The sequence below is a fragment of the Cricetulus griseus genome, chromosome 2 (assembly GCF_003668045.3).
Source record: "Cricetulus griseus strain 17A/GY chromosome 2, alternate assembly CriGri-PICRH-1.0, whole genome shotgun sequence".
NCBI lineage: Eukaryota > Metazoa > Chordata > Mammalia > Rodentia > Cricetidae > Cricetulus > Cricetulus griseus.
In genome coordinates this window covers 408,175,672-408,190,594 of record NC_048595.1, presented here as the reverse complement: position 1 = coordinate 408,190,594, position 14,923 = coordinate 408,175,672, and the positions used below count along the sequence as shown (strand labels likewise).

Sequence of the window (14,923 nt, the reverse complement as noted above, 5' to 3'; positions counted from 1 at the left end):
CAGTTCCTCTAAGATTGTAGTCTCTAAATGACTGTACACTCCTGGATTACTGATTCTTAATTCCTCCTTTCCCCTATGCCTCATTTCCCCTATGAGGTCAAAGATATATGTTTGAACAGATTATCAAGATCATGAAAAGGAACTCTTTTTCTCACCAGTTCTATAAAAGTCTGTGCTATAATTTTTAGACTGGATGAGAATTCCGTGCTCTCAACAGTGTCTTCACTAAATGTTGTAACTGATTATCAGAAGATATAAAAATGAATAAAACACAGTGTTCAGTGTGATAAGATTTAATTATTTAAATTAACTGGCCTTGTGTGTAGATACCAGATTTAATTGGCCTTGATCTTTCCTACAACTGCACAGTTCAGAGCCCATTTTATAACTTTGACTATTTGGCTATTTGCTGTAAACAGGGCTTGGGAAGATGGGATCAGTGGATAAAGAAATTAGGAGATGCTCCCCCAATCCCCAAGGATGTACAGTTTAATGAGATCATTGTGCCGACTCTAGACACAATTCGTTACTCTGCACTGATGAACTTGCTGACCACTCATCAGAAGCCTTCAATATTCGTAGGACCAACAGGAACTGGCAAGAGTGTTTATATCATTGTGAGTAATGTAGAAATGTAAACGTATCTGTTAAAGCATGCATGGTATCCTAAGAATTACAGTATTTAAGCTTGGCTTACTTTCAGAATACACTCAACTATTTTGTTGTTTAAATTACAGGGAAATTGGGAGTAATTTGGGAGTAATTGTCTTTTATTTTAGAAAACTCATGTAAAATTTGCCTTTTATAAAAAGAAAATCTTAGCTGTTTTATCTCTGGTGGACTGCCTACGTTAGATGACAGTGTTTTATGTCACTAAACCATTGTCCCACTTATTTTGATATTTTAATAAGAACTTAGGATGAGAATTGTGTCTCTTGAACACTGTTTTAGTAATTAGACCTGATGGTTACTTTTCTGAATTATTTTACATCTGATGGCTACTTTGTAGTAAGAGGATGGACTTTGCACTGTGATGCTTGAACTGTCCCAGCTGTTGGTTATGGTTGTGCTAGCTGCCATGATAGGTGCAGCCCAAATTCCAGCTGCCTTGCACAGCTGGGGGAAGGGAGAGAAAGTGCTGTTGCCAGACTGTCTTCCAACCCATGTTCTCAGTTATTCCACATTCCTCCAGCTTTAGACAATGTTTGTTTCTGGTTCTTCATTTATCTTAATTTAAATTGAACCCTTTAACCATTCTGAAATGTGTTTGGATATATGCTAGTTGTCACTGTTGTGAAAATCAGAGAAGATCTGTACATTCAAGGCAACTGGGCAGGTAGAGGTACCCTGTCGGCATGGCAACTTGTTTTTCCATATTTGTTCCTTCTCTTGCATTGCTTTGACTTGTTACTGGTTATAAAGTCCAGTGTGTCAACAATGATGCTTGGTGTTTATTCTGAAATGCCAAAACCTATTTCAGCTGTGGCTCACTCTCTTATTTCCTGCTGTGCAGAATTTCCTTTTAAATCAACTCAATAAGGATATCTACAAACCTCTGATAGTTAACTTCTCAGCTCAAACGACAGCAGCTCAAACTCAGAACATCATCATGTCAAAACTGGACAAAAGAAGGAAAGGAGTTTTTGGCCCCCCTTTAGGCAAGAGAATGGTAATGGCTTTTTTCCTTTTTTTTTTTTTTCCATGTTTGTGGTATAGTTAGTATAATACTGGGCCCATTCGTGTCCACTGCTACAATCAGAACAAGGACTAATTCCATTGTCATCTTTGATTTATTTGTTCTTTAAATGATTTATTAGTGGGGGGGGAAGAAAGGGAGAATGAGAGAGAGAGAGAGAGAGAGAGAGAGAGAGAGAGAGAGAGAGAGAGGGAGAGAGAGAGAGGAGAGTGTGTGTGTGTGAGGGCAAGAAGACAACTTTTGGAAATGGTTCTCTCCTTCAACCCTGCATTCTGGAATCGAACTCAGGGCATCAAGGCATTAGGCTTAACTATAGGCCCCCTTGCCCTTGAGATATCTCTACCTTATTGCCTCTTTTCTTTTAAATGAATTTTTGATTTAAAAATTTCCCAGGCTGGGGATATAGCATGACTAGCAGAGTACTTAGCTAATACACACAGAGCCGTGTGTTGTAGTGGCAGACCTGTGTGTGGGGCAAAAGCCGGTGATCCAAACTCTCAGAAGATGAGGCAAGGCTATTAGAACTCAAGGTCATTCTTGGATACATATCAAGTTTAAGGCCAGCCTGCAATACATAAGACCTTGTCTAAAAAAAAAAAAAAAAAAAAAAAAAAAACAACGAAAAACCAATTTCCTAAAGCAGGTGATATTTGTTTTTAAAACTTCCTATAATTGGTGATATTTGTGTAACACTGAACATCTTGGTGTTATTTTTAAATGACTGCCTTTGAACTGAAAACAAAATATTGTTATGAAAAATTAGATTATAATTCCTGTACTAACATTCTTAGCATATTTAATGCTTGCTTTTCTTTAAGAACTCTTCTACCAAATGACTTATTTATGCTTCTTTGCACGCAATTCCATTCTTGACTGATCCTTGACCACACAAAAGTTGTATGTTCACCTAAAGTCCACACCTTCCTTCACTATTTAATAAGGCAGAGTATTTCACAAGGAAAAAAGTATTTTGGCAGGCAAAGGGCAGAAGAGGATTTATAAGCTTTGAACCACCAACCTCTAAATATTAGTAATGAGGTCTCCTTGTTCCTATAGAAGCCTAAAGTTTATCTTTTCTTTTCTATTCTTCTATTTATTTATTTTTCTTCTGGGGACATAGTGTCTCACTATGTAGCCATGGCTGGCCTAGAACTCATTATATAGACCAGGCTGACCTCAAATTCAGAGATCTCATGCCTCTGCCTCCAAGTTCAGGAATCACAGGCGTGTGTAACCATAGGGGCTTCGGTGCTCATATTTTCTGATGTTTCTTCTCTTTTCTTTCTTAGGTTGTCTTTGTAGATGATGTCAATATGCCTGCTCGGGAGGTCTATGGGGCTCAACCTCCCATTGAGTTGCTCAGACAGTGGTTAGATCACTGGAATTGGTACGACCTCAAAGATTGCTCCGTGATTAAACTAGTAGACATCCAGATCATGTGTGCTATGGGCCCTCCAGGTATGCATTCTAAAAGAGAGAACTGTTTATACCTAAAGAGATGAGTGGAGAAAGAACCACCTAATAAAACAATTCCGAGTTAAAGTTATGGCGTTTGGGGAATCTTTTCAATTTGTTTCCATGGAGATCTAATGGGATGTACCATGATAGTTAATTTCATAAAATGGGTGGTCCTGGTTGGAACATTGACTGACTAATTTTTCAAAATCCTGCAGTATTTCCTAGGAGTTGATTCCCCATCTCTTACCCCTACATTCTGAGAACCCAGATAGCCACCCCTGGGCCAGCAGGCATCCATCTCTGGTCATTCCTGAACGCATCAGAGACAATCATTCTTTCACACATGTGCACACTCCTCCTCACTCATCTCTGAATTTAAAGTTTGCTAAGAGGAATTAAAATAGTGAGAACCCAGAGGAGTTAACTCTTCAGTTTCCTTTACATTTTCAAAGAGAAGTTTATAAACTAAGCCAGTACTGATATGCCTAAAGCAGCTTGATTCTGCTAACTGGAGACCTTTCACTGTCTTCTTCTGCCTTCAATCGAGTATTCTGTTGAAAAAAGAGTTTCTTCTCTGAATATACTGCTCCAGAGATTGAATTTATACACAATGTATGCTAGAATTATTCTATGCTTTTAAAATTACTTCTTTACTGAAGAGTATATGAGAAAATCCCTTTTAAAAGTAACTGTTATTTGTCTGTGTATTTTGTTTGTCAAGGCTGGACCCAGAGCCTGTGTCCTTCCTTCCCTTAAGCTTTGGCCCCAGCCCTATATACTTTAAATATATAAAGCTCTGTGAAACGAATGTTAAGTGCTGAGTCACTTCATTATTCTCTGGAAGTAAGACACTCTCCAGATTCCTAAAATCCTAAGTAGCTAGCTAATCGGCTGCATGCATTTATAGACTGGCCTTATAGGAAGTGGATCAAGGTGTGGGGGAGGAATTGGGATAAAAATAACCAAGTTGAGTTTACTGAAGTCATTCAATTAGAAAAACATCATCTTAAGTTTGAATGGAATAGTTTTGATATTAGTGTCTCCCCAAACAGTTAATTACTTCTAAGTCTTTTTGTGTGACATGAATTTATCACCTTCAAACTTACTTTAAATTGCCAAATAGTGAAGAGAATACTTTGGTATTATTCTAGCAATATTATTACAAATTATCCTTTTTAGAGCTGGACTGTGGTGGCTTACACCTTTCATCCCAGCACTCAGGAGGTAGAAGCAGATGGATCTATGTGAGTTCAAGGCTAGCCTGGTCTACAAAGGGAGTTCAGGACAGCCAGGACCACACAGAGAAACCCTGAGTGAAAAACAAACAAACAAACAAACAAAACTGAAGAATTATGCTTTCTAATTCTTAGGTGGTGGCCGAAATCCAATAACTCCTCGATATATGAGACATTTCAATATCATTACTATCAATGAGTTTAGTGACAAATCCATGTTCACAATCTTCTCCAGAATCCTGACCTGGCATCTAAGAACCTGGTAGGTAATTTGAGATTGCTGGGCTTCTCTTTTTCATTTAGAAATGAATCATATTTATTACATGTTCTTGTGATAGCATCCCTAAAAAGAGAAAGGTACCAGGTGAAGGCACTTTCCTGCATTCTTCCCTTGCCCTAGTGTGAGAGTATAGCACAAAGTGGTCACTGCATTCTGCTGTGTGGTTCTCTTGACTTTTCATAACTGAGTACAATTTTTAAGGCTGGGGAGACATGTCCAGTTGATGTTGTAACTTTGATATCCACTGATGGAAACCTTGCTTTTGACAGGGGTGTGTTCACATTACAGAATAGAGACTTGAACCTATGCCATGGGGAAATGTTCCCGGCTCTAGGGATTCAATTCTAACCCAGAAGATGAGTGGTAATCAGGGACCATTTGTATGGGGCTGTCAGCCATCATGGCTCTCTGATGCCTATTTTTAGGAAATTGTTATTTCTTGCCCAACCCAATGGTGATGGAGCAGACACCTGGCTTCTTGTTAAACTAGAAGTTGAATCAGCCTATCTTTCCAAATGAATATAATCTTCTTGTGTCAAATTCTGAAACCCCCAAATCATCAAAAAACTCATTTTGATGCAAAAGCATAGTCTTTTATTGCAGTTGGTTAATGAACTAACCCCATTAGCTCAGGCCTTTCATCCATTCACTGCAATAGATCAGGTCACGTAAGGGGAATGTCTATGGGTTCAAAGCAGTCTCGGGATTGGTGTGCTTCCTGGCTTGGATGACCTGTCCTGTGTTGACTGGTCAACTGGTTGTTATGGCCCATAGGCCCTCCCAGGACGGTTGCTATGCTCTGTACATCACAGTTGTGCAGTTATGTGTAAAGCACACCCAGAGCCATAAAGCACAGCCCGGCCAGCTAACTTCTAATTGGTTCTTTGCCACGAGGGTATCTGACCACCTAGTGAGTAGGACAGAAGGGGCAAGCTCGGGCGATCACATGTTAGCCTGTCGTGGCTGTAAAACAGGGGGCTGGGCCCTTCAAATCTCCCTCTGGATTTTATTCTACCCTAAACCATATTTTGCCTCTTTTATCTCTCTTTTTCTTTGTAATTTTTATTCTTTCTTTTTTTCCTCTGAAAACTCCTCTCTCTATTTATATAAAATTGAGAATATCAAAGAGTGAAAGAGCAAGGAAGGATTTGACTTTGCATGTGGTGGCTTTTGGCTGGTTCTTAGGCTTTTGTGCACAGTTGAATCCAGTAAGTCCCTAATCCTGCTGAATTCACAGGTTTCCTTTGGACACATAAAATACTGAATGGAAAGCCTCTTGAAAATAAATAAAAGTCTAGTGTAATTAGAATTGGGACTTTTATAAGCCAAATTGATTTAATCACAATTGAAAATGTTACACTAATCACATGAAGTGTTACTGTGCTTGCTAACTGATTTCTTACAATTTTCTCCCTAAGTTATAAGTTTCCAGATGATTTTCTGGATTTGACCACACAAATTGTGAATGGCACAATGACCCTGTACAAAGATGCCATGAAGAATCTCTTGCCTACCCCGGCTAAGTCTCACTACTTGTTCAACCTTCGAGATTTCTCCAGAGTCATTCAAGGTGTCTGTTTGTCAAGACCAGAATCAGCAGAGAACAAAGAAGCCATTAAACGCCTGTGGGTTCATGAGGTAAAGCTCCATTATCATTCAAATGTGATTACAAAAGAGCTGGAATTCTGTGGCAGTGCCTGAGTAAAAAGGAACACTTAGTGATTGATGTATGTTGTTGAAGTTCATTTAGGTATTTGGTATTCTGTAGGCCATGGTCAACGTAAGTTTTAAAATATTTAATACCTGAAATTTTAAAGTATTTAATGTCTAATCTTCCATTTTGACTTACAGGATATCTTGAAGTATGAGTTCATGTCAGCCTTTCGGCATCTTAATCCTCCCTAGTTTTTGTTTTCGTGATAGGACACTTTAAGGAGGTGGTTTTAAAGCAGTGCTGTATCAATTTACATCATGTATTTGTAGCTGACCCCAAAGAAAGCAAAACTATGAAGCAAAACAGCACTGGGATTCCTAGTTTGAGGGCACAGAAGCAGCCTCTAAGTTCTCTTGGCAATAGGGTAAGGATTTCTTGTTCCTTCTTTCTGTCAATGTTCCTTTTCTTCTAAAAGCTTGGTAGAAGGAGGGAAGAACTAAATCACTGAAGGGTCCAGCTTCCCTTTTGGCAGCCATAACGGCCGAACACGTGCTTCTATGACCTTGTCCTAGACACTAGAAAGTCAGATGCCTGCCTCGTGACAAGGAACCAATAAGAAGTTAGCTGGTGGCGCTATGCTTTACGACCCTGGGTGTGCTTTACAGACAAGCACACAGCAATGACGCACAAAGTATAGTAACCACCCTGGGAGGGCCTATGGGCCATAACAACCAATTGACCAATCAACACAGGGCAAGCCCTCCAAGCCTGGAGGCACACCAATCGTGAGCCTGTGCGTACCCCTAGACACTCCCCTTACGCTGTCCTATAAGATCTCTTGGGAGACCCTAGGAGCCGTCTTTTCTAGCCATCCACCATGGCGGGTGGGTGAAAGACCCATTAAATTACAATAAAGCCTCGTGCAGTTTGCATCAAGCTCTCGAATCCGCCTGGTGATTGGGGTGTCCGCAGTCGTGGCCTGGGACCCCGGATACTTGAGTTTTCGGGGGTCTAACATCACCAATGTGACACACTGAAAATCATAGGTTGGTCTTTTAAATGGTCACAGAGACTGCAGAGAGGTGGAAAGAAAATACTTAGCCTGCTTCATTTCCATATATGAACAATATAGTGGTTTAGTCTTTACTAAAGTAGCAAAAAGAAACCAAACAAACCAAAAAACAAACAAACAAACAAACAAACCCTAGCAATTGGGATGTGCTGCTTTACTAAATCTGTGTGCTACAGTCAATAACATTTAAGCGATACTAACAAACCATTTTCTCCAGGCACTTTCGATAAAATGTTTGGATTCCTAAATCCTTACAAATGCAAATCTGAATCCAAGTGGCCATCCACCGCACTTGGAAGTTATAGCCACAGCAAGGCTAAAGTTGTTTGGAATGTATGACCTGGCAGTCCTACCTCTCTTGATTGTGGCTGAGTGTGTCCCACATCTGGGGACAGGGTCAGAGGATCCAAGTTTAGTGAGCAAATGAGCCACAGAAATCCGCTGGAAGCTAGAGAGGGGGCCAAGGAAGCACCATGACAGTCATTGAAAGAGTGTGGCTCCTGTTAGAACATGGCCTGTCTGTAATAGAAAGGGGTCACTTCTAAAATTCTAGCTCCTGCGTCCTGAAGAGGGCAGGCCAGGCCTCCCTGAAGCTGTCCCAGGGACAGTTAAGCAGTGTGTGATGACTTGAAAGGTCTCAATGGATGGTACCTGACTTTTCTGTGCTCTTTGTCACAAGCACTTCATAGTACTAAGTCCTGTGATGTGAAAGTTCCCTCCGGTCCCTCAAGTTTATAAATGTCTGATTTTCATCTGTTCTTGGGATTTGCTCCAGAGGTGTTCTGAAGGCTGCTCTTCCCTCCTCTTTTATTTTTATTCTTCAAGAAGCTGCTCTCCAGGTTTTAAAGGGAAGCCCCTCCTTCTCTGACGCATTATTTGTTTAGATTTTCATCTATTCTATTGCTTCTGTCTAATGCTGCTCCTCCTACCTGGGGACCTGGACATGGCCTTGAGTCCCTTTCCCCCAATAAACCACACCTTCTAAAGTGAATTATACATCAGTATCCCACCTAAGCCTGCAGCTGCAGCTTTAGTCATTATCCTATTATGACTGTTATATTTAATACCTTTTGGGAGGGATACTTTAGCCAAGAACCTTTAGACTGATTGGTTTATATCAGTAGCACACATTTTATTTCAACAGTTTTTGAGAGACAAAGATGTTCCAAATCCAGGGAAAGGCAGACGGGGAGTGTCTGTGAAGAGCCTGTTTCTTTGTTTGTAGACAGTGCTTTCTTCCTGTGTTGTCGTGGTTGGGAGGTCTCTGCTCTCTTTATATAACATTAATGTACTTATGAGTACTCTGCCCCATAACCTAATGACATTCCTCAGAGCCCCAACCACCAATACCATTATCATCATGGAGGGAGGATTTCAACATGGAAATTTTGCAATTAAGTAAAGATTTAGAGCAAGGTAGCATTTCGTCACAAGCCAATCTTACTTGAGGAGGCATCTAGAGTTTTCCATCTCAGGAGCTTTGCCCTTTATCATTCTTCTTTTTTTGTTTGTTTGTTTGTTTTTGTTTTTTGAGACAGGGTTTCTCTGTGGCTTTGGAGGCTGACACTGGAACTAGCTCTTGTAGACCAGGCTGGTCTCGAACTCACAGAGATCCGCCTGCCTCTGTCTCCTGAGTGCTGGGATTAAAGGCGTGCGCCACCAACGCCCGGCTATCATTCTTCTTTATACAGTAGTTTCTTCCTATGATATGCAAGACTTGGTGGTCATTACTTAGCTACATCCTTATTACACAAGTCACCCAAGCCCACAGATTCACTAATCACTGCTTCCATTTCTTTTTCAGAACACTAAACATCACCTGACACATCTTAGTGTTTTGTTTGCTTGCTGTCTTTGTTGTTGTGCCAGCTTTTTCTTATCAACTCCTTTCCCTAGTCCCCGTCATATAATAAGTGCTCAGCAACTAGTGGTGAATGAGTACATAAAGGAAGGAGGCAGACAAATGGATATTGCATAACAGACTCTATCATTTGGGGTTATAGGTGCCATTGCTTCCTTCCAGCTATTGAGTAGTTCATAGATGCAGCTGTACATGTGTGATAAAACCAGTTTTTAGCCTTCTCCAGATTCTATCAGATTATTGAACGTTAACAATCACTAATAGTTCTTTGGATATTTAATAAGGCTCATAACACAAACTGGTGACTTTAATGATTATTTTATATTCTCATACATACACGTTTATATGTGTAAGTTCAGAATTTTAGTCTAGGGGTGCACAGTGGCTGGTTTGGGAACCTTAATCCCTTCCCCTGAGGGTATCTGGAGGGCTTTTCTGTCTGATCTGGAGCCACTGGACCTAGCCACCTCCCAGCCTTTGGTCAGATCTAGCCTCAGTGAAGTCTCCACTGACCATGCTGTTTGATACTACAGCCCAACACCCCAGTCCACTCCCACCCTAGCTGTTCAGACTTCCCTGTCCTGTGTCTTCCCTGCTTTTCTGCAACACTTGTCAGCCCTGCTGGCGCATTCCATCTCCCTCAGCACACTAATTCCACTAGGAAGATTTCCTTTTTTTCTTTGTTTATCTTCAAGTGCCAAGAACAATATTTGACACATTGTTCTCAGCCTTTCAAAAAATGTGAAGTATTGAACTCAATACTCTAATTTGTGCTTTATTTCTGTTTACTCAAGAAAGTTTCCTTCAGGTCTTAATATATATTGAAGACTACAGTGGGTGCCCTTTTCCTTTCAAGGTATTGCTGGAAAAGGACCTGAAAAAATTTCATAAAATGGTTTTGGAGAAAACTGGTTTCCTCTCATTCCCTTTAGCAAGCATATTACCCAGTGTCCTTGTTAAATATAGGTATCCTACACAAACAAAGACAGCAGCAGCCCCACGGAGAAAAAGAGATGAATGAGTTGAGTTTCACCAAAATTAAAATTTCTCACGCTGCAAAGGGAACTACCAAGGAAGTGAAGAGACAATACATAGGATGGAGACAGTTTGTTAGACACATTTTGATAAGCGTGAAGTGTCTATAATACATCATGAAGTATTACAACTCAGTTCACGGTAATAAAACATAACACTTGGGTATGCTACCTTTCAAAAGCATGTGCTCAGAGTGAGTTAGAGAGGGTAGGGGTGTGGCAGGCAAGCAATAGAGCATGCTAGCCAAGCACCTGCTCTCTATAGAGAGATCTCCTCCTCTGTCAGATTAGGGGCCTTTTTGATATCATTTAGCAGTAACTGTCTCCTTAAAGGCCCAGTCTCCAAATGTGGGCATGTGCAGTCAGTCCAAAATGAACTATAACCGCAGGACAATAATATCAGCATGAAGTAATAATTGTTGAAGACAGAAAACTTGCTTATTTATTGTGGCCCCAAATTATATGCCTATAATCAGATTTATTTTAATACATTGTTTCTGGAATAGATTCTACTAGAAATGTTTTGGACATCCACCACATGTCTAAAACAACTGTACCCTAATCCAAGACAATTTTCTAAAAAATGTACTTAAAAACACAACAAATAACTTTTGCCAATAACCTTAAAGAAGTTACCTGTCTAGGAAAAAAGAAGGGAGGTAACAAACGCTCGCTTCTGGTAACCATGTCCTGTGACCTGGGTCTGAGCAGTCAGCTGAGGTATTCACTCGCTTTCTCAAGGCCTCACCAGTCTCGGCAAATCACTTTCTAAATTTATATACTTATTTATTTTGGCATTATAATATAATCATCATTATCATTTCTAGCTTGTCTGGGGTCCCATGGCCGTACACATGGCCTTCAGCATTCAGGCAAAATGTCTAGTTATTCAGGACCTTATGTAACCTTGTGGTTTTCTGTAGTGCTTTGTATCTGTTGCAAAGACAAGTTTCCTTGGCGAGGAGGTGAAAACTACAGATACCTTGAGAATAAGGACTCATGGTTTTTGTTTTGGTTTTTTGAGATAGGGGCTTTCTGTAGCTTTAGAGCCTGTCCTGGAACTCACTCTGTAGACCAGGCTGGTCTCAAACTCAATGGCGATCTGCCTGTCTCTGCTTCCCGAGTGCTGGGATGAAAGGCATGTGTCACCTTCTCCGGGCTAGGATGCTTGTTCATTGGTTGCTGCTAGAAATTATACTGGTTTAGTAAATTAGTGGTTGTAAATTCTCCTGCAATAACCATGACTTCATAGCCCTGAGGAATTAGGTAGATTTCAAGTACCAGGCATGATTTTCCTCTTGTTAAGTAGGTCTTAAGTGCAGTTTGAGAGCTATTGTTTACCACCATGGTATACATGCCACTACTGTGCCCTTAAGGTTGTCATGCCATGTTGTTCATTGATATGATTCATAGACATCATGCCTGGGTACAAATTACTTCATTTATTATCACTGAAGGTAACTATTGCATCAATAAACATAATTAAAATTAATACTTAAACTTTATTATATATAGTCTTACGTATTTACAAACGCTTTTGATAAAACTTGTGGATATTTTATGACAGTATTTTGTACTATCTATTTTGTGTTTTATAATTTACACAGGTTAAATAAGCAAACTTAAAAAAATACTATTCTTAAAGCCACCTTTAAAATTATGCAGGTCCTCAGGGTATATTATGATCGCCTTCTGGATAATGCTGACAGAAGCTGGCTTATTAACTACATAGAAGAAATTCTGAAAAATTACATGCAGGAAGATTTCCATGACCTTTTTAAAAACCTGGATTTTGATGGCGATGGCTTTGTGGAAGAAGATGATTTAAGAAGTTTAATGTTTTGTGACTTCCATGATCCTAAGAGGGAAGATAACTTCTACAGGGAGATTGCAGATGTGGACCTCCTTCGGAGGATTGTAGAAGGCCATCTGGAGGAATATAATAACATGAGCAAAAAGCCCATGAACCTGGTCTTATTCCGCTTTGCCGTAGAACACATCAGCAGAATTTCTCGCATCTTGAAGCAGCCGAGAAGCCACGCTCTCCTCGTAGGTGTTGGAGGGAGCGGAAGGCAGTCGGTCACCAGACTAGCTGCACACATGGCTGATTTTTCGGTTTTCCAGGTAGAAATCTCCAAGGGCTATGGCAGCAACGAGTGGCGCGAAGATTTAAAAGTGATCTTAAGGAAGTGTGCAGAGGGTGACATGCAGGGGGTCTTTTTGTTCACGGACACACAGATTAAAAGAGAGTCATTCCTAGAAGACATCAACAACCTGCTGAACGCCGGGGAGGTTCCAAATCTCTTCGCTTTAGACGAGAAGCAAGAGATATGTGAAAAAATGCGTCAGTTGGATCGCCAACGGGATAAAACCAAACAAACAGATGGGAGCCCCATAGCCCTTTTCAACATGTTTATTGAGCGCTGCCGCAGTCAGTTGCACGTGGTCCTGGCCATGAGCCCCATCGGAGATGCGTTTAGGATCCGTCTCAGGAAATTCCCTGCTCTTGTCAACTGCTGTACCATTGACTGGTTTCAGGTATTTCCATGTGAAATTTAGAATCCTAGAAATGTTGAATCTCCATCATCAAAATGTAGGGTAGCAGAATCTTTAATTTTATCACAATCTATCATATGCAGCTATAGCAATGTAAATCATTGTAGAATTTCATTCATGAATCTCAATGTGTTACAGAAAATGTTAGGATTAACCTGACCTTCTAGCAGGATCCGGATGGGAAACAGTGTGCTTGAGGTCCTGGTTGAGAAGAGCTTGGGAGGGAACTGGTCACAGAAGCATAGGTCTGGTTAAGGGAACCAAGAGGATATGGTGGGAGAATAATTGTAGAACTGAGGTACACACTCACCTTCTGGCTTATTCCACCCTCTGCCCTATTCTCCAAAACCAACAAAAAAGAAAACAGAAAAACACCATGGGGATTTCTGTAGTGAAGTGTAGGATTAAGGTCTCTTTATTCCAGAAGACACCAAGGTAAAACACAGGCCAGAGCTAGGTTATAGAACCCAGCCAGCGCGGCCAGAACAAAAAAGGGGCCAGGGTCCCCACGTGCAGCCCCTTAAGAAGCTCCCTTACGTCACCCCGGCTTTCCTTCACCACGCCCTTATGGGCGAGTCCCGGGTCCACCTGCTACCTGTCCCAGGACTATTGGGCGGGGCTAGGGTGTCTCCCTACAGTGAAGTTCTGTCTCAGAAAGCAGGGAGCTGAGCACACAAGTACAGAGAAGCTATGACAGGGATAGGGGGAAATCAGCAAAGTCTGTGAAAACTTGGAGGAACACCTATCCCCGCTTTACATTTCCATCGCAGAACAGACTCTGAAAGTATGGCACAGGGATGGCTGGAGTCCTGTATGTAGGTCTAACACAATGGAAATTTGCACAGGCTCTGTACCTCTGTCAACGCATCATTTATTCCAGGCCAGTGTCCTTTGTTTGCTTCTCTCTGGCTTTGTACCAGATAATACCATAAGAAGCACACAGGGAGCAAAGGCTTTCTTATAAGACAACCTTTAAGAGAAAAAAACAAAAAACAAAAAACAAAAAACTAACCAAAACCAAGACCTTGGCAGAGATGTGAACTAGTAAAGATGGGGATAGGTGGACAGGGCAGGAAGAGCAGAACAGTTAGGGGATCAGAGGGAAGTGGCATGGTTGAAGTCAGAAGGGTACTAAGGGCCATAGGCAGAGTTTTCCTATCCTGCAGTCACTCTTGAATAAACACATTGAGGCTTATATTAATTAAAAATGCTTGGCCAATAGTTCAGGGTTATTACTAACTTTTACATTTTACATTAGCCATATTCCTTATTTACTCGGTGCCTTTATTAACATGACAAGTTCATCTGCTCCCTCTGTATCTGGATGGTGACTCCAGACTCTGGCTTTTTCCTCGAAGCATTCTCCAAGTCTGACTCTCCTGCCTAACCGTATTCTGTTCAGCTACTGGCCAGCCAGCTTCTTCACTAAACCAATCACAGCAACATATATTCACACAGTGCAAAGAAACATTCTACAGCAAAGGGCCAAATTAAATGAAGATTTGCAAGTTGGTTTGGATTTTATCACATGTGCACTGGATTGTATTGGAAAGTGTGCTATGGGTGTGGTTTGCATTCTGAAAGATATTTTTCGCCTTTATGGAGACTGAAGACACTGGAACATACTGGCTAATGATAACAAAAGCTTGGGTTAAGACAGAAGTAAAGAGTTTAGAAGTTAATTTAGGGAACAAGGAAGAGGTCAGATGAACAATAGTCCCGTGCATTGACTTGTGTATGTTGGTGACTGATGGATGTTTTCTGAGCTGAGGGAGAATACACCTCTGCTGGAGAGGGAGGAATCATGGTGCAGGCTTGTTGACTTAGAGGTGTCACTGAGCTATCTGAGGGACACCAAAGAGGTCATCATTTATGTGACTCTGTTATTTAGGGGAAAGTATAATAACCGTCAGAAGGGTTAAGTGAAATAATACATATCTGCACACATTGAGTTCAGATCCTCCCCTTTCTTTGTCCTGTCAACACTCAGTAACACTTTTTCTAATCCCAGAGCAAATGGCGGGAGAGCTGCTACCTGCACTAGCCACCACCATTCTGCCCTGTGTAGGCAAGGGCA

At 40.9% G+C, this 14,923-nt stretch overlaps 1 protein-coding gene across 1 annotated transcript in view; it reads left to right on the top strand.

Annotated features, from left to right (window-relative positions):
* The window catches only part of Dnah7 (dynein axonemal heavy chain 7), a 215,011-nt gene that overhangs the window by 103,314 nt on the left and 96,774 nt on the right, over positions 1–14,923 (top strand). The window contains exons 36-41 of the mRNA XM_035438832.1: positions 420–617; positions 1,514–1,669; positions 2,986–3,154; positions 4,525–4,651; positions 6,088–6,307; positions 11,956–12,828. Coding sequence (XP_035294723.1) covers positions 420–617; positions 1,514–1,669; positions 2,986–3,154; positions 4,525–4,651; positions 6,088–6,307; positions 11,956–12,828 — 1,743 coding nt within the window. The remainder of the gene's footprint in view (positions 1–419; positions 618–1,513; positions 1,670–2,985; positions 3,155–4,524; positions 4,652–6,087; positions 6,308–11,955; positions 12,829–14,923) is intronic.